This window comes from Triticum aestivum, chromosome 1D (genome assembly GCF_018294505.1).
Source record: "Triticum aestivum cultivar Chinese Spring chromosome 1D, IWGSC CS RefSeq v2.1, whole genome shotgun sequence".
NCBI lineage: Eukaryota > Viridiplantae > Streptophyta > Magnoliopsida > Poales > Poaceae > Triticum > Triticum aestivum.
Genome location: NC_057796.1, coordinates 227,700,388 through 227,726,626, shown reverse-complemented (window position 1 = coordinate 227,726,626; position 26,239 = coordinate 227,700,388). Strand labels below are relative to the sequence as shown.

Genomic DNA, 26,239 nt, shown 5'->3' with positions numbered 1-26,239 from the left:
ACCGTCAGTGTCAGTCTTCTTCTTGAAGATCCATTAATTCTCTATGGCTTGCCGATCATCAGGCAAGTCAACCAAAGTCCATACTTTGTTCTCATACATGGATCCCATCTCAGATTTCATGGCCTCAAGCCATTTCGCAGAAGCTCGGCTCATCATTGCTTCCTCATAGTTCATAGGTTCGTCTAGTAACATGACTTCTAGAACAGGATTACCATACCACTCAGGTGCGACACGTACTCTGGTTGACCTACAAGGTTCGGTATTAACTTGATCTGAAGTTTCATGATCATCATCATTAGCTTCCTCACTAATTGGTGTAGGAGGGAATGGTTTTCTGTGATGAGCTACTTTCCAATTCAAGAGAAGGTACAATTACCTCATCAAGTTCTACTTTCCTCCCACTCACTTCTTTCGAGAGGAACTCATTCTCTAGAAAGGATCCATTCTTAGCAACAAATATCTTGCCTTCAGATCTGTGATAGAAGGTGTACCCAACAATTTCTTTTGGGTATCCTATGAAGACGCACTTCTCCTATTTGGGTTCGAGCTTATCAGGCTGAAGCTTTTTCACATAAGCATCGCAACCCCAAACTTTAAGAAACGACAGCTTAGGTTTCTTGCCAAACCATAGTTCATACGGTGTCAACGGATTTAGATGGTGCGTTATTTAACGTGAATGCAACTCTCTCTAATGCATAACCCCAAAATGATAGTGGTAAATCGGTAAGAGACATCATAGATCACACCATATCTAATAAAGTACGGTTACGACGTTCGGACACACCATTACGCTGTGGTGTTCCAGGTGGCGTGAGTTGTGAAACTATTCCACATTGTTTTAAATGAAGACCAAACTCATAACTCAAATATTCGCCTCCGCGATCAGATCGTAGAAACTTTATTTTCTTGTTACGATGATTTTCCACTTCACTCTGAAATTCTTTGAACTTTTCAAATGTTTCAGACTTGTGTTTCATTAAGTATATATACCCATATCTGCTCAAATCATCTGTGAAGGTCAGAAAATAACGATACCCGCCGCGAGCCTCAACACTCATCGGACTGCATACATCGGTATGTATTATTTCCAATAAGTCAGTGGCTCGCTTCATTGTTCCGGAGAACGGAGTCTTAGTCATCTTGCCCATGAGGCATGGTTCACAAGCATCAAATGATTCATAATCAAGTGATTCCAAAAGTCCATCCGCATGGAGTTTCTTCATGCACTTTACACCAATATGACCTAAACGGCAGTGCCACAAATATTTTGCACTATCATTATCAACTTTGCATCTTTTGGCATCAATATTATGAATATGTGTATCACCACGATCGAGATTCAACAAAAATAGACCACTCTTCAAGGGTGCATGACCATAAAAGATATTACTCATATAAATAGAACAACCATTATTCTCTGATTTAAATGAATAACCGTCTCGCATCAAACAAGATCCAGATATAATGTTTATGCTCAACACTGGCGCCAAATAACAATTATTCAGGTCTAAAACTAATCCCGAAGGTAGATGTAGAGGTAGCGTGCCGACGGCGATCACAAGGACCTTGGAACCATTCCCGAGACGCATCGTCACCTCGTCCTTAGCTAATCTTCGTTTAATCCGTAGCCCCTGTTTCGAGTTGCAAATATGAGCAACAGAACCAGTATCAAATACCCAAGCGCTACTACGAACATTAGTAAGGTACACATCAATAACATGTATATCACATATACCTTTGTTCATTTTGCCATCCTTCTTATCTGCCAAATACTTGGGGCAGTTCCGCTTCCAGTGACCAGTCCCTTTGTAGTAGAAGCACTCAGTTTCAGGCTTGGGTCTAGACTTGGGTTTCTTCCCGGGAGTGACAACTTACTTGCCATTCTTCTTGAAGTTCCCCTTCTTTCCCTTGCCCTGTTTCTTGAAACTAGTGGTCTTGTTAACCATCAACACTTGATGCTCTTTCTTGATTTCTACCTCCGCAGCTTTGAGCATAGCGAAGAGCTCGGGAATTGTCTTATTCATCCCTTGCATATTATAGTTCATCACGAAGCCTTTGTAGCTTGGTGGCAGTGATTGAAGAACTCTGTCAATAGCACTATCATCTGAAAGATTAACTCCCAGCTGAGTCAAGTGGTTATGGTACCCAGACATTTTGAGTATGTGTTCACTGACAGAACTGTTCTCCTCCATCTTGCAGCTATAGAACTTGTTGGAGACTTCATATCTCTCAACTCGGGCATTTGCTTGAAATATTAACTTCAACTTCTGGAACATCTCATATGGTCCATGACGTTCAAAACGTCTTTGAAGTCCCGATTCTAAGCCGTAAAGCATGGCACACTGAACTATAGAGTAGTCATCAGACCGCGTCTGCCAGGCGTTCAAAGCGTCCACATTAGCGGGAGGGGGCTTTTCACCTAGCTGTTCATCAAGGACATAATTCTTTTGTGCAGCAATGAGGATAATCCTCAAGTTACAGACCCAGTCCGTGTAGTTGCTACCATATCTTTCAACTTAGCTTTCTCTAGGAACACATAAAATTCAAGGGAACGGTAGCACTGGCCATTGATCTACAACATAGATATACAACGGTAGTATTACTTAAGAACTCCCACTTAGATAGACATCCCTCGAGTCATCAAAATGATCACGTGATCCATATCAACTAAACCATGTCCGATCATCACGTGAGATGGAGTAGTTTTCAATGGTGAACATCTCTATGTTGATCATATCTACTATATGATTCACGTTGGACCTTTCGGTCTTAGTGTTCCGAGGCCATGTCTGTACATGCCAGGCTCGTCAAGTTTAACCCGAGTATTCCGCACGTGCAAAACTGTCTTGCACCCGTTGTATGTGAACGTAGAGCTTATCACACCCAATCATCACGTGGTGTCTCGGCACGACGAACTGTTGCAACGGTGCATACTCAGGGAGAACACTTATACCTTGAAATTTTTAGCAAGGGATCATCTTATAATGCTACCGCCGTACTAAGCAAAATAAGATGCATAAAAGATAAACATCACATGCAATCAAAATATGTGACATGATATGGCCATCATCATCTTGTGCCTTTGATCTCCATCTCCAAAGCATCGTCATGATCTCCATCGTCACCGGCTTGACACCTTGATCTCCATCGTAGCGTCATTGTCGTCTCACCAACTATTGCTTCTACAACTATCGCTAACGCATAGTGATAAAGTAAAGCAATTATATGGCGAGTGCATTTCATACAATAAAGAGACAACCATAAGGCTCCTGCCAGTTGCCGATAAATTTTACAAAACATGATCATCTCATACATCAACGTATATCACATCATGTCTTGACCATATCACATCACAACATGCCATGCAAAAACAAGTTAGACGTCCTCTACTTTGTTGTTGCAAGTTTTACGTGGCTGCTACGGGCTTCTAGTAAGAACCGTTCTTACCTACGCATCAAAACCACAACGATGTTTCATCAAGTTTGATGTTTTAACCTTCAACAAAGACCGGTCATAGTCAAATTCGATTCAACTAAAGTAGGAGAAACAGACACCTGCCAGCCACCTTTATGCAAAACAAGTTGCATGTCTGTCAGTGGAACCGGTCTCATGAACGTGGTCATGTAAGGTTGGTCTGGGCCTCTTCATCCAACAATACCGCCGAATCAAAATAAGACGTTGGTGGTAAGCAGTATGACTATGATCGCCCACAACTCTTTGTGTTCTACTCGTGCATATCATCTACGCATAGACCTGGCTCGGATGCCACTATAGGGGAACGTAGCATGCAATTTAAAAAAAAAATCCTACGATCACGCAAGATCTATCTAGGAGATTCATAGCAACGAGAGGGGAGAGTGTGTCCACGTACCCTTGTAGACTGAAAGCGGAAGCGTTTACTTAACGCGGTTGATGTAGTCGAACATCTTCTCGATTCAACCGATCAAGTACCAAACGTACGACACCTCCGAGTTCTGCACACGTTCAGCTCGATGACGTCCCTCGAACTCTTGATCTAGCAAAGTGTTGAGGGAGAGTTTCGTCAACACGACAGCGTGGTAACGGTGATGGTGAAGTGATCCGCACAGGGCTTCGCCTAAGCACTACGACAATATGACCGGAGGAGCAAACTGTGGAGGTGGACGCCGCACATGGCTTGGAACAACTGATGTGTTTTAGAGGCGCCCCCACCCCCGTATATAAAGGAGGGAGAGGGGAGGAGGCCGGCCTAGGCGCGCCCCAAGTGGGAGGAGTCCCACTTGGGCTCCTACTCCAGTTCGCCCCCCCCCCCCTCTTTCCTTTTACCGAAAGGGAAAAGGGGCAAGGAGAGAGAGAAGGAGAAGGAAAGGGGGCGCTGCCCCCTCCCCTTGTCCAATTCGGACTCCTCCCTTGTGTGTGTGGGGGGGCGCCACCCCTTGTGGGCTGGCTTGCCTCCCTCCTATCGCCCGTATGGCCCATATCTTCCCCCGGGGGGTTCCGGTAACCCCCCGGTACTCCGATATGTACCCGATACATTCCGAAACACTTCCGGTGTCCGAATATTGTCATCCAATATATCAATCTTTACCTCTTGACCATTTCGAGACTCCTCGTCATGTCCGTGATCTCATCTGGGACTCTGAACAATCTTCGGTCACCAAAACGCATAACTCATAATACAAATCATCACCGAACGTTAAGCCTGCGGACTCTACGGGTTCGAGAACTATGTAGACATGACCGAGACACCTCTCCGGTCAATAACCAATAGCGGAACCTGGATGCTCATATTGGTTCCTACATATTCCGCGAAGATCTTTATCGGTCAAACCATAATGACAACATTCGTCATTCCCTTTGTCATCGGTATGTTACTTGCCCGAGAGTCGATCGTCGGTATCTTCATACCTAGTTCAATCTCGTTACCGGCAAGTCTCTTTACTCGTTCCGTAATACATCACCCCGCAACTAACTCATTAATCACATTGCTTGCAAGGCTTATCATGATGTGCATTACCGAGAGGGCCCAGAGATACCTCTCCGATACTCGGAGTGACAAATCCTAATCTCGATCTATGCCAACCGATACATCTCCAACGTATCTATAATTTATGAAGTATTCATGCTATTATATTATCCATCTTGGATGTTTTATGGGCTTTACTATGCACTTTTATATTATTTTTTGGGACTAACCTATTGACCCAGAGCCCAGTGCCAGTTCCTGTTTTTTTCCTTGGTTCAGTGTTTCGAAGAAAAGGAATATCAAACGGAGTCGAAACGGAATGAAACCTTCTGGAGAAGTTATTTTTGGAAGGAAAGCAACTTGATAGACTTGGAGTACACATCAGGAAAGAAACGAGGGAGCCACGAGGTAGGGGGCGCGCCCACCCCCGTAGGGCGCACCCTCCACCCTCGTGGGCCCCTCGTGGCTCCCCTGACGTATTTCTTCCTCCTATATATATCAATATACCCTAAAACCATCGGGGAACATAATAGATCGGGAGTTCCGCCACCGCAAGCCTCTGTAGCCACCAAAAACCAATCGGGACCCTGTTCCGGCACCCTGCCGGAGGGGGAACCCTCACCGGTGGCCATCTTCATCATCCCGGCACTCTCCATGACGAGGAGGGAGTAGTTCACCCTCGGGGCTGAGGGTATGTACCAGTAGCTATGTGTTTGATCTCTCTTCTCGTGTTCTTGATTTGGCACGATCTTGATGTATCGCGAGTTTTGCTATTATAGTTGGATCTTATGTTGCTTCTCCCCCTCTACTCTCTTGTAATGGATTGAGTTTTCCCTTTGAAGTAATCTTATCGGATTGAGTCTTTAATGATTTGAGAACACTTGATGTATGTCTTGCCGTGTGTATCTGTGGTGACAATGGGATATCACGTGATTCACTTGATGTATGTTTTGGTGATCAACTTGTGGGTTCTGCCCATGAACCTATGCATAGGGGTTGGCACACGTTTTCGTCTTGATTCTCCGGTAGAAACTTTGGGGCACTCTTTGAGGTTCTATGTGTTGGTTGAATAGATGAATCTGAGATTGTGTGATGCATATCGTATAATCATACCCATGGATACTTGAGGTGACATTGGAGTATCTAGGTGACATTAGGGTTTTGGTTGATTTGTGTCTTAAGGTGTTATTCTAGTACGAACTCTAGGGCTGTTTGTGACACTTATAGGAATAGCCCAACGGATTGATTGGAAAGAATAACTTTGAGGTGGTTTCGTACCCTACCATAATCTCTTCGTTTGTTCTCCACTATTAGTGACTCTTTGTTGCATGTTGAGGGATAGTTATATGATCCAATTATGTTATTATTGTTGAGAGAACTTGCACTAGTGAAAGTATGAACCCTAGGCCTTGTTTCCTAGCATTGCAATAGCATTCGTGCTCACTTTTATCATTAGTTACCTTGCTGTTTTTATATTTTCAGATTACAAAAACCTATATCTACCATCCATATTGCACTTGTATCACCATCTCTTCGCCGAACTAGTGCACCTATACAAATTACCATTGTATTGGGTGTGTTGGGGACACAAGAGACTCTTTGTTATTTGGTTGCGGGGTTGCTTGAGAGAGACCATCTTCATCCTACGCCTCCCACGGATTGATAAACCTTAGGTCATGCACTTGAGGAAAATTTGCTACTGTCCTACAAACCTCTGCACTTGGAGGCCCAACAACGTCTACAAGAGGAAGGTTGCGTGGTAGACATCACCAACCCAACAAACACTTTCGGAGATACGTGTAGAGCATCTTTATAATCACCCAGTTACGTTGTGACGTTTGATAGCACACAAGGTATTCCTCCGATATTCGGGAGTTGCATAATCTCATAGTCAAAGGAATATACATAAGTCATGAAGAAAGCAATAGCAATAAAACTTAACGATCATTATGCTAAGCTAACGGATGGGTCTTGTCCATCACATAATTCTCCTAATGACGTGATCCCATTCATGAAATGACAACACATGTCTATGGTTAGGAAACTTAACCATCTTTGATTAACGAGCTAGTCTAGTAGAGGCATACTAGGGACACTGTGTTTTGTCTATGTATTCACACATGTATCAAGTTTCCGGTTAATACAATTCTAGCATGAATAATAAACATTTACCATAATACAAGGAAATATAAATAACAACTTTATTATTGCCTCTAGGGCATATTTCCTTCAGCTCCTACTTTCGCTTGTCCTCCAGGGTCAAAAAGGTGGCATGGTAGAGACCCAGAGGTACTACCGTAGAACCCGACACGAAAAGTCGAGACCCTGGCCACGAGCGGGACTAGCAACGGTACTACCGCTGTTGCCCGCGGTACTACCGCTTGCAGCTCTTCACCACTTCTTCAGCACAAAATATGGACAACTCCAAGGAAGCGGAAAGTGGTGATGGGTGCAATATGAGTGTGTACGTGTTGATTCCACCCAAACCTTTTCGAAGCGGACCCCCTCTTGATAGTATGGTTTTCCCTACGGCTCAAGTCCACCAAAAAGAAATGCAGGAAAGAAAACCGTCTTCACTTGAAACTCCGAGGGGCACGAATCATCTTGTGCCATATGCTTGATAGTCTGAAATGCTCAATGCACACGATTAGTCTGCGAACGCATTGTCAACAATCACCAAAACCACTTAGGGAGAAATATGCCCTAACAACCACGCTCGTTCAATATCCGTTCGCCTGTCTGTCGTCATTAAACAGACTCGCCGACGGAGAAACCAACTTCGATACTCCTCAGTGACGCGTCCAGACGCTTGGCCTCACCGGCATCCGCTATTTGAAGGAGGAGACACCCGACTCACACCACACCACAACTCATCTGCTCCTCCCGTACACCACATCCACCATGACCGTGAGCGGAAACGCATTGTGGGAGAGCCTCTCAACGGAGCGGAAGCACGAGGTGGCAGCCCTTGCGGCCGCCTGGTAGAGCCGTCGTGCCAGGCAGGTAGATGCCGACATGTTTGCCAGCTCTCCGACGATGACCCCACGATGGAGACCGACTCCGACGATGACTCCATGCCGCAGCCCACGCTAGTGCATGCCGGCTTGATGATGGAGCAAACGCAGGCGCACTTCTACATCGCCATGGCGGAGGAGAAGTCAGCGTCGATGCCTATGCCGGTGTTCCGACAGGCACAGGAGGAGCAGCGATACAACATGTTCCTCCCTGAGAAGCACCAGCTGACGGAGGGCTAGATCTACAGTGAGCGTGCGACCGAGGAAGCCGTGGCGGCCATGGTCACAGTGAAACCCAACTTCTCACCGAGCGGCAGGCGCTCTACAAGGCCACCCGCAGACAAGCCATGGCTCGCAACGTATAGGTGGCGCAGCTGGATGCTTTGGCGATGCAGACTGACGCGTTGGCTGCGCTGGCGATCGCGAACGGAACAACGCCAGCTGCGCGTCCTATGCGCCGCCAAACAGCTTTTGGCCACCCCGGTGGGTTGACGAGCATGCCATCCCCTCCATGTCCATTGTGGACCTCATGTCCATTGACGACGGGCAGGTCGCAGACTCCGACGAGGATGAGTAGGGCATGGGAGATGGCGGGGCCTCGAGTCTCAAGTGAGCCGCCCGTCTCTCATGTTCTACTCTTCCTCGCCGGCGACCACACCTTCATTGCACGGGTCTTATTGCCGCCGCTCATGGAGACGGCGAGCTGAGCCCGATGATCGTCGAAAGGGAACAAGGGGGACGGCCGCCGCCATATGCTAGGTTTAGGTTTGGTCGCTTTTTTAATTAAAAATGACGAAAATGTAATGAATGTGTTGTGATTTAGATGAAAATCGCCTGCTTTGCATGTAATTCGTCCGGTTTGTTGAAAGCTGGTTTGAAACGTATGCGGATAGCTTTGGATGGTCGGCTCCCGCATCCGTATCCACAGACTGGTCCCCTCGCCCGTGGACGTATGCGGTGTCCGGTTTGAGAGGAGATGCCCAACTCAGCAAAATGTAGAAGTATTAAGCAAACTAGGCCTCTTTCTAAAGAATGGGCCGCACCCCTGATGTTCCGCTGCTCGCTCGGCCTGGCCTGAACGAGCCCCTGGGCGCGAGACGAGCAGGCGGCGCAAACCGCAAAGCCATTCCGACGGCTTCCCTCCAACTGTAGCACGTCGCGCGCCGCCGGCTACTCGCCCCCGACGACGGACTCGGTGGCGCGGCGCGACCGTCCACACAGCCAGCCAGTCAGCCGGCGGGAAGCATTGCGGGTGCGGCCACCGGACGCCACTCGCCAAATCCCCAATCCCGCCTCGGCCGTGCCGTGAGTTCCCCAATCTAGCTTCCAGTTCCCAGTTTCTAATCGGAGTAGAACTTGTGAATGTTCAAACCATCAGCTGGTGAGGTGATTGCTCTCTTTTCTTGCCACTTTATTTCGTGTAGGTATCAAAGATTTAGAGGTTCAGCGGGACTGTGAGAAATGAAGAAAAACATGGATTTGAAAACGTTGTGGGATAGAGCTTCCAAGAAAAGCAAGATTGCCTCCACCTCGACGCCGAAACCCGCACCGATTGGAGTTGAAAGCCGGTCTCGGAACCAAGGCAACCCTTCCCCATCAGATGGGCTGCAGGTGGTACCGAAGGATGATGAATCTGGTGACGACGAGTCCATTGCTTCAAACGCTAAACAGTTGCAGGCCGAGGCCGAGGCTCTATATCTGTCCCGTTTGAAAACTTCAGTCCAGTGCCTGAGGTTCATCTTGCAGCAAGGCTTGCCAGTCCATGGACATCTTGAAAATGAAGGTAATGCAGGGAATTTTCTTGAGCTTGTGGATTGGCTGGCAGAGAGTGTTGAAGGAGTTAAAAGGGTGGGTCTGAAGGATGCTCCGAGAAGCAGCGAGCTGTTGGACCAAAAGGCACAGGAGCAACTCATCAACGCTTGTGCCCAAGAAACTACTAGGCTCATCATTGAAGACCTTGGTGATGGTTATTTCGCGGTGCTTGTTTATGAATCTCGCGATATGGAACAACAGGAACAATTGGCCCTTTGCCTGCGTTATGTTGGTACAAAAGGAATGGCCGTGGAAAGGTTCCTCGGCATCGTCGGAGTTGAAGACACTACCCCTTTGACAATTAAAACAGCAATTCAGAATCTGCTTACGGCATACCCCTTTGACAATTAAAACAGCAATTCAGAATCTGCTTACGGCACACTCTTTGAGCTTTTCTAGGGTCCGTGGGCTGGGATATGATGGTGCTTGTGCCATGAAGGGTTATCATAATGCTTTGAAGAAAATAATTGTGGACGAGTCCCCTTCTGCTTATTATGTCCATTGCTTTGCCCATCAACTTCAGGTAAATATGGTTGCTGTTGCTAAGCAGAATGTTCATGGTGGTTGGTTCTTTTATCACCTTCAATATTTGATGGATTTTCTTGTGATGTGCTGTGAAAAGATAAGAATGCTTGGAGTAGCTCAAGCTGAGTATATCATCGAAACATTTGAACTGGAAGAAACTGAAGCTGAATATGGTCTTGATCGAGAGAGCCTGGGAACACCTTGTGATACTCCTCGGGGATCCCGCTATGAAAATGTGATGCATGTTATCTCTTTATATCCTGCAATTTGGGAAATTCTCTGTATGATTGGGGATGAGCATAATGGCATAAAATCACTACGAGCTCAAGAGGTGTCTTATGCATTCGAGACATTTGAGTTTGTCTTTATAGCACACTTGCTGCAAACTATATTTGAGTATACAGATGGCTTATGCAGTGCTTTGCAAAAGAGGGATCAAGATATTGTTAATGCTATCGATCTTGTTAGCGCGACAAAGAAACGGTTGCAGTTACTGCGGGAAGATGGTGAATGGGAAAGTTTTCTTCAGAAGGTCACCTCTTTTTGTGTGAAACATGACATCGAACTTGTGGACATGGATGGTTTGTATGACCCGATCGGGAGATCTCCAAAGTTCTACGAAAAGGCCACGAATCTTCATTACTACCACGTTGATATGTTTTTGGATGTAATTGATAGTCAACTTCGAGAACTTGATGGCATGTTTGATGAGGTCAACACGGAGTTACTGATTTGCATGGCAGCATTCAATCCCGCCGACTCATTTGCTGCTTATGATGAGGAAAAGCTGGTTAAGCTTGCCCACTTTTATCCCGAGGATTTTTCACAGTCTGAGTTGTTGCATCTTCCCTTCCAACTTTCAAACTTCGTTGATGATCTGCGTCTGGACAAAAGGTTTAGGGAAGTGAAGACTCTTGCGGGGCTTTCTATCAAGCTTGTTGAAACAAGGAAGGACCGTGTTTATCACATTGTCTACAGGCTTCTCAGATTGGTGCTAATCCTTCCTGTAGCGACTGCAAGTGATGAGAGGGACCTGTCTTCAGTGAATTACGTGAACAATAAGGCGGTAAACAAGCTATCGGAGCAATGCGCGAATGATTGCTTGGTTACATGTCTTGAACGTGAAACCTTTGGGCAGGTGGACGATGCCATCATATCTCGCTTCCGAGCTGTGAATGACCGCTAGGATGTGTTGTGATTTTTATCTACTAGTTTGAATTCTCTCTGTATCAGTTGAACGAACGAGCCTTGAACCTTCATGTTTTCTTTACTGTTGAGTAGTCTGTGAACCTTTTATGTTACTATGAACAAGCTGTCAGCCTTCATGTGTATATCATTTTGATTATGCTTACGTGTTTTAGAATGTAACGTATCATAGAACTTTACGTGATTTTTATACTGGTATAAGATGTGGCATTCCTTCCCTGCGCTGGAAGTGGAAGTTTATAAGGTTTGTTTCCAATCAAGCCTGAAGCTTGCTGGTAAGAGGAAGACAGAAAGGATATAGAAGCAGAGGAATGTAAGAGCTGTGGCTAAGCAGCCAGCTTGTCCACCCAGAACAAACAGGATGTCTGTGTTCTTGATTGGGTACACGAGACGCCCATGTACGCAGCTCAGTAGCGATATTGTTCAGCAGATTCGAGCGTGCAGCATTAGTGTCACTCAATATCTTGCCATTGCGAGCTGCGAGCATGCCAAAATTTAAGGGCGTATGCTACAAAGCAAATTGGGGAGGATCCTTCTTGTTTACTGTTGCTTGACTGGAGTTCTTTTTTGAGAACACACAGACACAGGCGAGGTCATCATGGCGCCTCGCTATCGACGGAGACACCAAAGCGTCAAATCCTTGGTGGGCTGGGGGCCTAACCATCCACAATGGACATTTAACATCCTCAAAACCACTGAGCATTTCTGCGGGGATGATGGATGGACTCCAGCGCTGGGCAAATCATGATGGGTTTGACTGGAGGTTTTAGTTGTCATATTGTCCTTTGTGTTTAATCTGCCCCTATAGACGATCCATGGAAAGAATTTGTGTCGATGTGGTTCTTCCTCACACTGTATTTGTAAACATAATAACCAGGGATTTTTGCTTTAACATTCCCAACTTAGTGGTACACATGGTCGCAAATGCATGCACGAGTAGAAGTACTTTTTACACCATATGACGGCTTCAACAAGTACCAGGAAGATCAACAACAGTATGCGAAAGCAAAACCAAGCATCCAGTCATCAAAATGCAACAGTCATAATTGATTGTCAAAGCCATTAAATTGCAGATTGTGCATCCAAGACCCACACGTTCGATACCGAGTTCCAAATTACTCGAGGATGAAGTCTGACGATAGAGCAGGCTGTTTCAGTAAATCATCTCAGAGAACCTTGCACACACGGCTAAAACAGCTAAAGAACGTCCTATGTTCCCTGAGGGCTGAGAGCGAGCGAACCACCCCAGCGCTCCAACAAAGCAAGGGACAGGGCACACACTCCACTCTCACGAACTCGAGCTCGGTGATGCCTGCCTCAGCTTGGCTTGCAGAAACATGCCCATTTCGTCTGCTATGCTCTTCTTTTTGGTCGCCATCTGCACATGAAGAATAGAGTGATCATCTGCCAAGGGGGGTTGTTGTACGACATTCAGGTTAGGTATGTGCCTTGCAGTTGAGGAATAGCTCAGACACATGAATTATAACACATAATCATATTTAGCGCCGAGAGTTAAGTTCAGTGGAGGGGGATGCGAGTCGCAGCGTAGCTCAATATAAGTTGTGCCTTCCAAATAGAGATGGTAGTTAGCAATTTATGTGGCTATCATTACGACTGACAATCAAATACTAGGTTCGTACCAGAGAATCACCAGATAAAAATTCGCCACAATAAAAAGGAGTTTGCTAACAGAGTAACACCAACTGCAAATGATAAAAGCTTCTGGCGAAATGACATTGGTGCTTTGTGCTGCTAGCCCCGAAGTTGTGTACTACATTCCACCAGACTATTGCACATTTCACACCTTGTGATTGACCAAAATATGCATAACTAATGTAAACTGGTAGACAATGTCATATTCGTAGCATGCTTAAAAGGAATAACAAAGCATTGGAAATGCTACCTATTGTGACCAGGTGCATTCTATGCCAATAATGGCGTCCCTAGATATTGCTCCATGTATTCTACAACTTAAATCAGAGAAACCCGAAGCCCTGATTTTTATTACGATACTGATAGTTTTTTTTTGTAAGAACTGATACGAATATGATGAGCAGTTGCACTAACACTAATCATATTTGAAGGCACTGAATTATACTTCCCATCAACTTGGTCAGTGACATAGTGCCTAAGGTTAATCTGGAGGCAACTGGCAACACAGATTTAACTTTTATAAAGAATGCTGTCGGTATGTCAACACAAGTCAAGACCTGAGCATATAAGATAAATTCGACCAAACCAAAAGGTCTGCATGTTACAAGCTTACAGCGCACAAGCATAGATGAATGAAAACATTTCTCCTAAAAGTTTCATCATGGGACCATGTCTACCTCACTCAAATAGAAGTTACTCAAGCTCAAAATGGCTTTATGAACTTCAGTATCTTCAGTGTTTCTACTCACATTCAGTTAGAATTTTAACAAAATACAGGCTAAAGCATTTGTCCTCCAGTTGTGCTAAAATGAGTAGCTACAAGAGCGGTCCAGTCAGTCAATATTACCTCAAGTAGTTCATCGAAGTTGGACTTCAGCAAATTAATTTTCCTTTCACAGTATTCTTTTCCTTGAGTCATAGTTTTCTGCACACAAGAAAAAAGAATCATACGACAGGCGGCAGATAAAATAAATAAATAAATAAGATGTATCATTTGAGTATAAATATGGTTTACTTAGGGTACTGCGCCGCTCACTTGGTTCTAAAGGAGTGACCTAAATTACAGGCCAGGAAAATATGCATCTCATGAGCAACAGAGCAAGTTCTAAACTATGTCTCATTCACCAAGCACCCGATGGGCCACAAATCACTGGCAGCCAGAGTTCAAGTTGGGAGACCTTCACGATTAACTTCTACTCACCAAACAAAGCTGAACTTTACATGGAACAAGACAGGCCAATCAGCGCTTGGATGATTTCGGTGCAATAACTAGTGGAACTTTCATGGCAACTTGACGTTGTGTCGCTGATCGTGTGTGTTTCCTCTGTATCAAAATGTCACCAATAACCGACCAATACTATGTTCCTTTTTCCGTATATATATCCAAAGAAGCTGATAAGCTCATGACCAATTTGTATCACCATATTGAGAGATTCGCTGAAGTAGTGGACAAACTAACGTGCTGTAAACTATTACAAACCCAATGATGTGCAAGATACCTCAATGTAGTAGCCGGTGCCAACGTCGACGAGGACCTTCTCGGAATCGTCGAGCGTGCCGGGTACATAGAGGGACGCCGTGAGCGGCACGAGCAGCTTCTTCCCTGCACACGCCGAGCCGCAAAGGAAAAGGTTAACCAAACCCCCGTGGAAAGGCCAAGAAGATGGAACGCTGTGGAGAAGAGGGAGTTAGGATTGGGTGAGCCGTGCCTTGGGGGCGGAGGGAGAGCTCGTGGAGGGCGGCCGTGGCGTTCTCGAGGCGGGCGGCGGCGGTGCGGATCTTGGATAGGCTGTCCTGGAGGAGATTGACCTCCAGATCGGTCTGCTCCTTGAGCGCCTTAAGCTGCTCCACGCTCAGCTTATCCACGTCGATGCGCGCGGGGCTCGCCATGGCTGCTTGCTGGCCGACGCCGGAGGAGGTGGGAGAGGGGGATGGGGGGAGAGGCGGCGGCGGTGGACTGGTGGGCAGGGAAGGAGAAAGAAGAGCCGAGACCGCGAGGGCGATCAGTAGACATAATCAACATCGTGGTTTAAATAAACAAATACACTTTTCATGTAATACTGGCAAATTCGCCCCTATAGCTCAGTGGTAGAGCGTCAGTCTTGTAAACTGAAGGTCACTAGCCGACAAACTGCAAACGTCACTCCCTTCCAAAAAAACAGCACACCGATACATCCCTTCCGCTATCCTTATCCCGGTCCCTCGGAGCATCGATGTGGAGGTGGCGGATCAGAGGAGGGGTTTTGCTAGAATAGTTTTGCATTGTTTGTTTTCGTAATATAGTGAGATTTCTTTTGCTAGAGACAGTTGCTTTTCAATCTTGCTAGAACAGTTGTGTAGATTTTGCTAGGTTTGGGGGGAGGGTAGTAGGAGTTGCTCACAGTGTGACGTCGAGCTGCGCTCGAGGGGGGGTGGGCAGTAGGATTTTTCTTTGCACAATTTGTTGCTTCAGTTACGAGCATTTGTTTTCCTGTAATATTCAACTAAAGTTGATTTGGTTTTACTGAATTCATGGGGGTTTATATTCAGTGATCTTCAGTCTACCTTTTTTACAAACGTTTTATTCTTAACCACAGAACAGAGACATCACCTGCATCATCCTACTTCTGAAAAAGCAACACAAAAAAGAGGTCAGTAGTGATAGAGCAACTTCGAACCAGAATAGAGCAACTGGCCATAAATCACAAAGCATCATAAAGTAAAACTTGTTGTGATTTGGGAAGAACTATCACACAACAAAAGCAACAAAAATACACAAAAAAGATACCAGAGTATGCCTACACTGTTTGGATGCCTTTTTCATGCACAATACATGAAAGATTACATAGTTGCCCACAATCAACCATACAGTTGCCTAAAAGTATGTATCGAGTTGCCCAATCCTCGTGAACAGAAACATCATCAATACCATATTTTGGCCAATATCTAAAGCTTTTAGATATCTTTCAATTTGGTTTGTGTCATAGAGATGCGTTCAGAATTTCTTCTCCTCGGGTGGGATCCCATGGTGCAATCATAAATACTTGGCGAATGATCATAGAGGGGGGGAGGGTGAAGCTGGTCATGGGACATAACTAAAACCACAAAGTGTTTGTAGGGGATTAAGTTTTTCTGTGAACCCCTCCAAAAGCGAACATGTTTATATTCTTTATCCCTTTTTGTAGGTGCCATAGTTTCCCATGATCAACTATACAGTTGTCTAAAACCATGTATCCAGTTGCCTAATCCTCATGAACAGAAACATCACCAAGACCATATTTTGGCCACTATCTAAAGGTTTTAGATACATTTCAATTAAGTTTGTGTCATAGAGACGCGTCAAGAATTTTTTCTCCTCAGGGTGGGATCCCTTGGTGTGAGAATGATCTTAGAGGAGGAGGGGTGGTGCTGGTCATGGGGACATAATGTTTTTAGGGGACTAAGCTTATCTGTGAACCCCTTCAAAAATGAACATGTGTATGTTCTTTATCCCTCTTTTTTAGGTGTCAGCTGGAGATACGAGGCACACGACTATGCGTGCGTGGGTGTGGTTGTGTGTAGTTGCCCAAGAAAAACAGTGGAGTTGTTTGAAAAACTCCACAAAGTTGCTTGCTAAATCACATCGTTGGGATCATAGGCACCAACAAAACTGGGAGGAAGTTGCTTCATTTTAAGTAGTACGTAGGACATAAAGATTTTTTTTAATCTGCATATTTTTTGCTGTTAACAAAAATAGTTCCTAATTTTGTGTGGACAAAGATTGATTGTATTTGCATTGAACAAGCTTCTTACATTTTTTTGCATGGACAAAGTTGCTTATAGCACACAAGATAGTTGCTTAAAACCAGTATGTCTTTGCTGGGAGAAGGGACACATGCCTAGTCACTTTTGATATTATGCGACCGTGTTTTTTTGGTTTTTACTTGTGTATTTAATGCACCTACATATGTGTTACTGTCACCTATATATGACATCCTCTTTGCTGTTTTTGTGGTTCTTTGTTTTTTTTGCACAAAGGGTTGCCTGATATTACTGCAAGGATCTTATAGGGGCAACAACCCTTTTTTTAATGTCTGACACTAGTTGCTTCAAATTTTATCATGAGTTGCCTGAAATCACAGGCAAAGTTGTTGCATGTATTTTTTACTTTTGCATAGGAGGATGCATGATAATTTTTACTACAAGGAACTTATATGGGAGCAGACCTTTTTTACACGCCTGATAGTAATTGCTTCAAATTTTAATATGAGTTGCCTGAAAATCACTAGTAAGTTTGCCTTGTGTGGTTTTACTCTTTTTGAAAACAGCATGATCTATGGTCCATACGTGCACAAACTGTTTTAAGGCTCTATACTTGCAGTACATAGTTGCCTAGCTTTTTGGTCATTTTTTTTTCAAGTTCTTACAGGAAATTGTAATTTTGCCCAACGGCTTATCTATGTGTGAAAGGAGACAAACCAAGTTTTTGTTGATCATCAACCTGTTTTTTTGGTTGTTCAAGTATCCCTGGTCATTAAAACAAGTGAAAGGGGAAGGAGGGGGAGGGGATGGAGAGGGGTGTGCGGGTTTCAACCAGTTGTTTTTTTCTACAATTTGATCGGTGCGTTTGAGGACGGGAGAAAGATGATCTGTTCAAAGCATCATGATTGCCAAGCTTTCTAGATCGAAAGGAGAGAGAGGATTCTGGAAACTGTTAGGTGGGAGGAGAGGAAGAAGGATGACATGCTGGGGTTGGATGCTTGGCGCTGGTAGCCAAGAAAAGGAGGAGAGGGGGACCAGGTGGGATGCGTGGTTTGGGCGGGCATGCACTGGTTCACGGGGACGTCACAGGAGGGGACTAGGCGCACTCTGTTCTTTACTTTTGTTGAGGTATTTCCCAAAATGAACAACCAAGAATATGTATACCTAATTGAAAGGTATCGAGTTGCCCAATCCTCATGAACAGAAACGTCACCAAGACCATATTTTGGGCAATATCTAAAGGTTTTAGATACCTTTCAATTAGATTTGTGTCATAGAGATGCGTTAAGAATTTCAGAAAAATATACCAGAGTTTGCTCTGCACTGTACATGAAAGATAACATAGTTGCCCATAATCAACCATACAGTTGCCTAAAAGCATGTAACGAGTTGCCCAATCCTCATGAACAGAAACATCATTAGGACCATATTTCGATCAATATTTAATGGTTTTAGATACCTTCCAATTAGGTTTGTGTCAACAACTCAAAGCAACTCAACTAAAAGTAACTCAGTACTAAATTATCCCCATTCCGCACAAGTGATGTTGGTCTTGACTCAAGTCGGTATACTCATGATGGACGTTTATAGTGACTCCGGTATGTGATAGCGTTATCCCACCTTGCCAGTGAAACATTCAACGGCTAATACGATGAGAAGGTCGCGATAGTTACCTCTATGGTCCAGACCAATGAAGAGTTGTGATACGATGTAGTAGAAGATGTACTCGTATGACATACAAGTGGTTGCACAATCCCCATTTCCGATGAACTTGCTTGATATAGACGAGGGCCATGCGACGACGCGGTGTGCAACAGAGTGTGATGCCTTGGTTCCGAGGGGTGATGCTCGCTTCATTTTGTGGTAGTAGTGATGGTCGTCGCAAGAGGTACGGGTCTTGTGCCATAGTGATCAATGATTCATCGTGGAGGAGGTTGCAAGGGACGCGATCTAGCATGCGCCTCAAAAGGGAGGGACACGAGGGATGTAGTCTGGCATCGGGGCCGTTAGATTGGTCGGCCTGGCTCCCGGACAACGGTGCTAGTGAGCGGTACTCCAGGTGACCGGATGGATCATCTAGCGAGGTGGCGTTCGGCACGGTACACTTAGGAGCACACGGACGAATCGGTTGATGAGGGTTTGGCGACCCCGGTGACACAACAAGCTAGGCAACACGAGCAGTTGCAGGCGTGTAAGAAAACGTAGCAAAGAAGCAAGCCAGCACACGCGTGTGCGAGGCATCATCGACCAACTACTTTGCCATGCACACGTAGTCACGTACTAGATGGCTTAGCTGCTGCCTGATGGATGTATGTGGATGGATGGATACATGGCGGGTAGGGTGCTGATTGCGCCTGCTAGCAACGCATGCATCGCGCGGCCGTTCTATTCAAGGCACCCGTGGGGGAGGGTGCGCTCGAATCAACGAGCCATCGCAGCGGCGCTCCGTATCCGGGTCCATTTGATTCAACCTAAATACTTCATAGTGCAGCTGCGCCGGATGGACGCGGCAAGTGCACGCGCTAGATGACAAAACTAGTTTGCTGTCTGTAATAAACGTGTTATCCACTGGGTAGTGTAAAGCGCATGCATGTGCCAACGTCATCTATTTATTCTGTTTCAAATTTTCAAAAAGCTACAACTTTTGAACCGAGTGTCAGAACGCAGAACCGTTTTCACTGCAGGGTTCCTCACGACGAGCTCTTCAAAACTAGATCCCATATGAATATGTTTTGATGATTTTTTTTTGAAAGCAACTTTGATGCTAGATGAAGCAACATTAGTGTTAAACATGAGCAACTCTGATGCTAGATGAATTGCACCGTGTGTATGACTAACTTCGCCTAGTAGCCACCTAGTTAGTTGTGTGCAACAGTGTAATAGGGGGGTCACCATGATTTCTAAGTTGCATACATTGGAAAATAAGTTGTGGATTGTTTAGTTGCCTATCATACTGTGAAAATTTCTTACCGTAGAGTGGAAACTCTAACATGGCTTATAAATTGTCTACCGCAGAAACCAGGTTGCCCTTTCACTATGAAGTTGCCTACGAGTGATCCTCAATTTCTTACAATACTATGAAAGTTGTCCATCAAGGGACCTAAGTTGCAACTTAGAAGTACCAGTGAGGAAGCTAGGAGAATATGCAACTTAGAAGTACGTGTGAGGAAGTTAGGAGAATGTTAGAGAAAATTAATTAGGAGAAAGTGTAGTGAAGTTGCCTATTTTTTGCACTAAAGTTGTCTCTCGTAGAAAGTAAGTTGCTTATAAAGGTGATATGATGTTGTCTACCTCTGTTCAAGGTTATTCTCTATTACTAGTTAGTTGCTCATTGTTGGTAATTAGTTACTTTAAATTGAAGTGGAGTTGCTTCTGTTTAGCACTAAAGTTGTCTCATCTAGCGTCTAAGTTGCTTTCTGAAAGAAAGAAAAATCATCAAAACGTATTCATGTGGGTATAGTTTTGAAGAGCTCGTCAGGACCTGGCTAGCCAACATCCGTGTGCTTAATAGCGTTGGCGGGCAGACTCCCCTAGAAAAGGAAAACACACAGATCTCATACCACCCATCCCCACATAGTTCAAAATTTGAAACCATGATAGATGACTTAAATCCCACAAAAACTTTTCGATATTGTAGGCAACTTAGGTCCCTTGATGGACAACTTTCATAGTATTGTAAGAAATTGAGGATCACTCGTAGGCAACTTCGTAGTGAAAGGGCAACCTGGTTTCTGCGGTAGACAACTTATAAGCCATGTTAGAGTTTCCACTCTACGGTAAGAAATTTTCACAGTATGATAGGCAACTAAACAATCCACAACTTATTTTCCAATGTATGCAACTTAGAAATCATGGTGACCCCCCTATTACACTGTTGCACACAACTAACTAGGTGGCTACTAGGCGAAGTTAGTCATACACACGGTGCAATTCATCTAGCATCAGAGTTGCTCATGTTTAACACTAATGTTGCTTCATCTAGCATCAAAGTTGCTTTCGAAAAAAAATCATCAAAACATATTCATATGGGATCTAGTTTTGAAGAGCTCGTCGCGAGGAACCCTGCAATGAAAACGGTTCTGCGTTCTGACACTCGGTTCAAAAGTTGTAGCTTTTTGAAAATTTGAAACAGAATAAATAGATGACGTTGGCACATGCATGCGCTTTACACTACCCAGTGGATAACGCGTTTATTACAGACATCAAACTAGTTTTGTCATCTAGCGCGTGCGCTTGCCGCGTCCATCCGGCGTAGCTGCACTGTGAAGTATTTAGGTTGAATCAAATGGACCCGGATACGGAGCGCCGCTGCGCTGGCTCGTTGATTCGAGCGCACCCTCCCCCACGGGTGCCTTGAATAGAACGGCCTCGCGATGCATGTGTTGCTAGCAGACGCAATCAGCACCCTACCCGCCATGTATCCATCCATCCACATACATCCATCAGGCAGCAGCTAAGCCATCTAGTACGTGACTATGTGTGCATGGCAAAGTAGTTGGTCGATGATGCCTCGCACACGCGTGTGCTGGCTTGCTTCTTTGCTACGTTTTCTTACACGCCTACAACTGCTCGTGTTGCCTAGCTTGTTGTGTCACCGGGGTCGCCAAACCCTCATCAACCGATTCGTCCTTGTGCTCCTAATTGTACCGTGCCGAACGCCACCTCGCTAGATGATCCATCCGGTCACCTGGAGTACCGCTCACTAGCACCGTTGTCCGGGAGCCAGGCCGACCAATCTAACGGCCCCGATGCCAGACTACATCCCTCGTGTCCCTTCCTTTTGAGGCGCATGCTAGATCGCGTCCCTTGCAACCTCCTCCACGATGAATCATTGATCACTATGGCACAAGACCCGTACCTCTTGCGACGACCATCACTACTACCACAAAATGAAGCGAGCATCACCCCTCGGAACCAAGGCATCACACTCTGTTGCACACCGCGTCATCGCATGGCCCTCTCTATATCAAGCAAGTTCATCGGAAATGGGGATTGTGCAACCACTTGTACATCATACGAGTACATCTTCTACTACATCGTATCACAACTCTTCATTGGTCTGGACCATAGAGGTAAAACAGTTTTACTTTATGATGCTTTGTGATTTATGGCCAGTTGCTCTATTCTGGTTCGAAGTTGCTCTATCACTACTGACCTCTTTTTTGTGTTGCTTTTTCAGAAGTAGGATGATGCAGGTGATGTCTCTGTTCTGTGGTTAAGAATAAAACGTTTGTAAAAAAGGTAGACCGAAGATCACTGAATATAAACCCCCCATGAATTGAGTAAAACCAAATCAACTTTAGTTGAATATTACAGGAAAACAAATGCTCGTAACTGAAGCAACAAATTGTGCAAAGAAAAATCCTACTACCCTCCCCCCCTCGAGCGCAGCTCGACGTCACACTGTGAGCAACTCCTACTACCCTCCCCCCAAACCTAGCAAAATCTACACAACTGTTCTAGCAAGATTGAAAAGCAACTGTCTCTAGCAAAAGAAATCCCACTATATTACGAAAACAAACAATGCAAAACTATTCTTGCAAAACCAAGCAACAGTCCTAGAAAAACCAAGCAACAGTCCTAGCAATCGAAGCAACCGTATTACCTAAAACATAATGCAAAATTGGCCTAGAAAAAACCAAACAACTGTCCTAGCAATCGAAGCAACCACATTACCTAAAACACAATGCAAAATTGGCCTAGCAAAAACCAAACAACTGTTCTAACAAAATCAAGCAACTGCATTACAATACGAGGCAACTCTTCTAGAAATCCAAGGGACTGCTTTCTCCCCATAATTCACATAACTGCCTATCTATTGATTGCAAAATATTCACCCACTGATTCAAACACAAATGTCCATTGCTCTGCAACGAATTTGTACAAATTTGATGGGGGAAAATGGGCGCCATCCATGCTCACCTTCAGGTAGTGAGGCCCCCTTGAGCTGCAACATCATCTCCTCCCTTGCTCTTGGGGACACTCGCTGCCAGCGTGTTCTTCCAGTAGTTGCGGATGGGTGGACATCCCACATCCCGCACCCTGGCATGAGAACACCCCTTCGATTAGTAGTGGGAATAAACACATCCAATTTATGAGGCAAAATCATATTAGGTTTATATGAAATAGTTTCGCTAGTTAATGGGTGTTTAACTGTTTAACTGTTTATACTACTACTAGTATGCAATTGTAGACATAAGAATAGTCGCATAGCAAGTTGCACATATGACATGCATATGGACAAGGCCGCTGGTTCAAACTATGGAGACAGTTGATCGAGCATGTGGTGTGCACCCATAAAAATTTGCAAGGAATGACCATGCTCACACCTTAAAGAAGTAGCAGAATTGTAGATTGAATGGGGGGTGTCGTCATGTCCATAAAGGTGTTCTTCGGTGCAGTTCGTCGCATCACGCCGCCGGCGGGTGAGCTCCGGTCCTGCTGTCGCATGCAAACCAGGGTTGTTTTGCGCCTGATCCAAGCTCTACAGCTACCACGCACGCACACTAATGGACTATGATGCTAAGCACGAGCTACTAATAAAGCTATCTATTGTGCAATCCAGGGCTGTTGTGCGTCAATACCTAAGCACCCAAACTAATGGGATTATCCCCAAAACACATACGTCTAAACTGGAATTACCAACCCTAGATTTGGAGGCGCTACTGCGCCACTACCTCTAATTGACGGCAAAAATCGACGTCTCCATTGCCCTCCCGCTCTCTCTCTTGCGCGTGTCCCCTACCCCTCAATATGGAGACCCCGTTCACGACTCCGGCGGCGGGGTTGAGACCCTTGCAGCCAGCATCCATGAGAAGGCAAATCGCGGCGCGCGCGAAGAGGAGGTACCTTGACGGATCGACCACGACGCCGACGGCATTACTCCAGCTCCGCACTGAAAATTTGGGAGGAAGAGACGGTGGCGCTGCTATTCCCGTCCTGGCCGACCTCTTCGCCGGCTCCTCTGATCCGCCGCCTCCACATCGACGCTCCGGTGTGCTCCCGTGCTTCTTCACCTCCGTTCTGAGAGGAGGAAAGGGATCGGGATAAGGCTTTTTTTTTTCTGGAGAGGGACCGGGATAAGGATAGCGAAAGGGATGTATCGGTGTGCTGTTTTTTTGGAAGGGAACGACGTTTGCAGTTTGTCGGCTAGTGCGTGCGCTCGGAACATCCAGAGAGCGCAGCTGCGTTTCTAAGTATTTGGGTTTTTTATGTGCTCCACTTATTTTTAAGGGTAATGTTTATACCTGGCGCACCGACCGAACACTCGGCCGGTCTCGCGTGCGTCGTGGATCCTGTGCGATCCAGCTACCCTATGCTAAGCCACGTGTTCTGCCAGGGCTCACCCATCGCTGAAGCGTTTTTCTTATCCTCTCACGCGTATTACGGAAGTGGATCTTCTAGCATCCTCAAGGTATGTCACAAAGCTACAGTCGTGGATCCTGTGCGATCCAGCTACCCTATGCTAAGCCACGTGTTCTGCCAGGCCTCACCCACCGCTGAAGCGTTTTTCTTATCCTCTCACGCGTATTACGGAAGTGGATCCTCTAACATCCTCAAGGGATGTCAAGAAGCTACAGTAAAATGCATGTGTAAAGCGAAAAAGGGATGTCAGGGTTACTGTAGCAACTATTGTGCGGATTTACTGTAGCATGTACAAAAATAAATCAAAAAATAATTTTATTGCACCATAATTTTGTTTGTATGTAATTTTTGTAAATGTATAAAGTAGATTTGTAATTTGTAAAATAATTATAATCATTTTAGGCTTAACCATATGGATGTGAAGAAGGGATGTCACGGTTACTGTAATTTTTTTATGTGCTCCACTTATTTTTAAGGGTAATGTTTATACCCGGCGCACCGACCGAACACTCGGCCGGTCTCGCGTGCGTCGTGGATCCTGTGCGATCCAGCTACCCTATGCTAAGCCACGTGTTCTGCCAGGGCTCACCCACTGCTGAAGCGTTTTTCTTATCCTCTCACGCGTATTATGGAAGTGGATCCTCTAACATCCTCAAGGGATGTCACGAAGCTACAGTCGTGGATCCCGTGCGATCCAGCTACCCTATGCTAAGCCACGTGTTCTGCCAGGCCTCACCCACCGCTGAAGCGTTTTTCTTATCCTCTCATGCGTATTACGGAAGTGGATCCTCTAACATCCTCAAGGGATGTCACGAAGCTACAGTAAAATGCGTGTGTAAAGCTAAAAAGGGATGTCAGGGTTACTGTAGCAACTACTGTGCGGATTTACTGTAGCATGTACAAAAATAAATCAAAAAATAATTTTATTGCACCATAATTTTGTTTGTATGTAATTTTTGTAAATGTATACAGTAGATTTGTAATTTGTAAAATAATTATAATCATTTTAGGCTTAACCATATGGATGTGAAGAAGGGATGTCACGGTTACTGTAATTTTTTTATGTGCTCCACTTATTTTTACGCGTAATGTTTATACCCAGCGCACCGACCGAACACTCGGCCGGTATCGCGTGCGTCGTGGATCCTGTGTGATCCAGCTACCCTATGCTAAGCCACGTGTTCTGCCAGGGCTCACCCATCGCTGAAGCGTTTTTTCTTATCCTCTCACGCGTATTACAGAAGTGGATCCTCTAACATCCTCAAGGGATGTCACGAAGCTACAGTCGTGGATCCTGTGCGATCCAGCTACCCTATGCTAAGCCACGTGTTCTGCCAGGCCTCCCCCACCGCTGAAGCATTTTTCTTATCCTATCACGCGTATTACGGAGGTGGATCCTCTAACATCCTCAAGGGATGTCACAAAGCTACAGTAAAATGCGTGTGTAAAGCAAAAAGGGATGTCAGGGTTACTGTAGCAACTATTTGTGCGGATTTACTGTAGCATGTACAAAAATAAATAAATAAATAATTTTATTGCACCATAATTTTGTTTGTATGTAATTTTTGTAAATGTATACAGTAGATTTGTAATTTGTAAAATAATTATAATCATTTTAGGCTTAACCATATGGATGTCAAGAAGGGATGTCACGGTTACTGTAGCTTACGTGACATCCCTTGAGGATGTTAGAGGATCCGGTTCCGCGTATTACCATCTATCACCACTCATTTTTCCCCAATCTATCTCTGTTGCCGCATCCCAGCCCCCAACTTCTCGCCGCTGTCGAGCCGAACAACGCTCCTCCTTTAATCCTACCCCAAATCAACAATGGCTGCTAGCTGAGAGGCAAGCCAGGGGTGAGGGCGTCATGCTTGGGAGGTCGAGCGGAGTTGGGGGGGCATTTTCGCATGCTCGACCCCAGCCGACGCCGATGCTCTTTTTTCACCAACGCCTGGTGGCCTGCCGCCCAAGGCGACTGCGGCCACAGCGTGCTGCG

The 26,239-nt window shown here is 45.3% G+C and overlaps 2 protein-coding genes and 1 long non-coding RNA gene across 3 annotated transcripts; 1 reads left to right on the top strand and 2 right to left on the bottom strand.

The window, feature by feature from the left end:
• The first annotated feature begins 9,001 nt into the window (after positions 1 to 9,001).
• Positions 9,002 to 11,685, top strand: LOC123181139 (uncharacterized). Its single transcript, XM_044593367.1, has 2 exons — positions 9,002 to 9,264; positions 9,384 to 11,685. The coding sequence occupies exon 2, from the start codon at positions 10,205 to 10,207 to the stop codon at positions 11,480 to 11,482; it is 1,278 nt and encodes a 425-aa protein (XP_044449302.1). The 5' UTR covers positions 9,002 to 9,264; positions 9,384 to 10,204; the 3' UTR covers positions 11,483 to 11,685.
• An 863-nt stretch (positions 11,686 to 12,548) lies between these two features.
• Positions 12,549 to 15,167, bottom strand: LOC123181137 (probable prefoldin subunit 5). Its single transcript, XM_044593366.1, has 4 exons — positions 14,865 to 15,167; positions 14,655 to 14,758; positions 14,003 to 14,080; positions 12,549 to 12,880 (listed from the first exon to the last, which is right to left on the bottom strand). Exons 1-4 carry the CDS (start codon positions 15,043 to 15,045, stop codon positions 12,791 to 12,793), a joined length of 453 nt encoding a protein of 150 aa, XP_044449301.1. The 5' UTR covers positions 15,046 to 15,167; the 3' UTR covers positions 12,549 to 12,790.
• A 7,402-nt stretch (positions 15,168 to 22,569) lies between these two features.
• Positions 22,570 to 24,064, bottom strand: LOC123181136 (uncharacterized). The gene is made up of 2 exons (XR_006491506.1): positions 23,725 to 24,064; positions 22,570 to 22,917 (listed from the first exon to the last, which is right to left on the bottom strand). It is a non-coding gene; the product is annotated as an uncharacterized lncRNA (long non-coding RNA).
• Between the last annotated feature and the right edge of the window lie 2,175 nt (positions 24,065 to 26,239).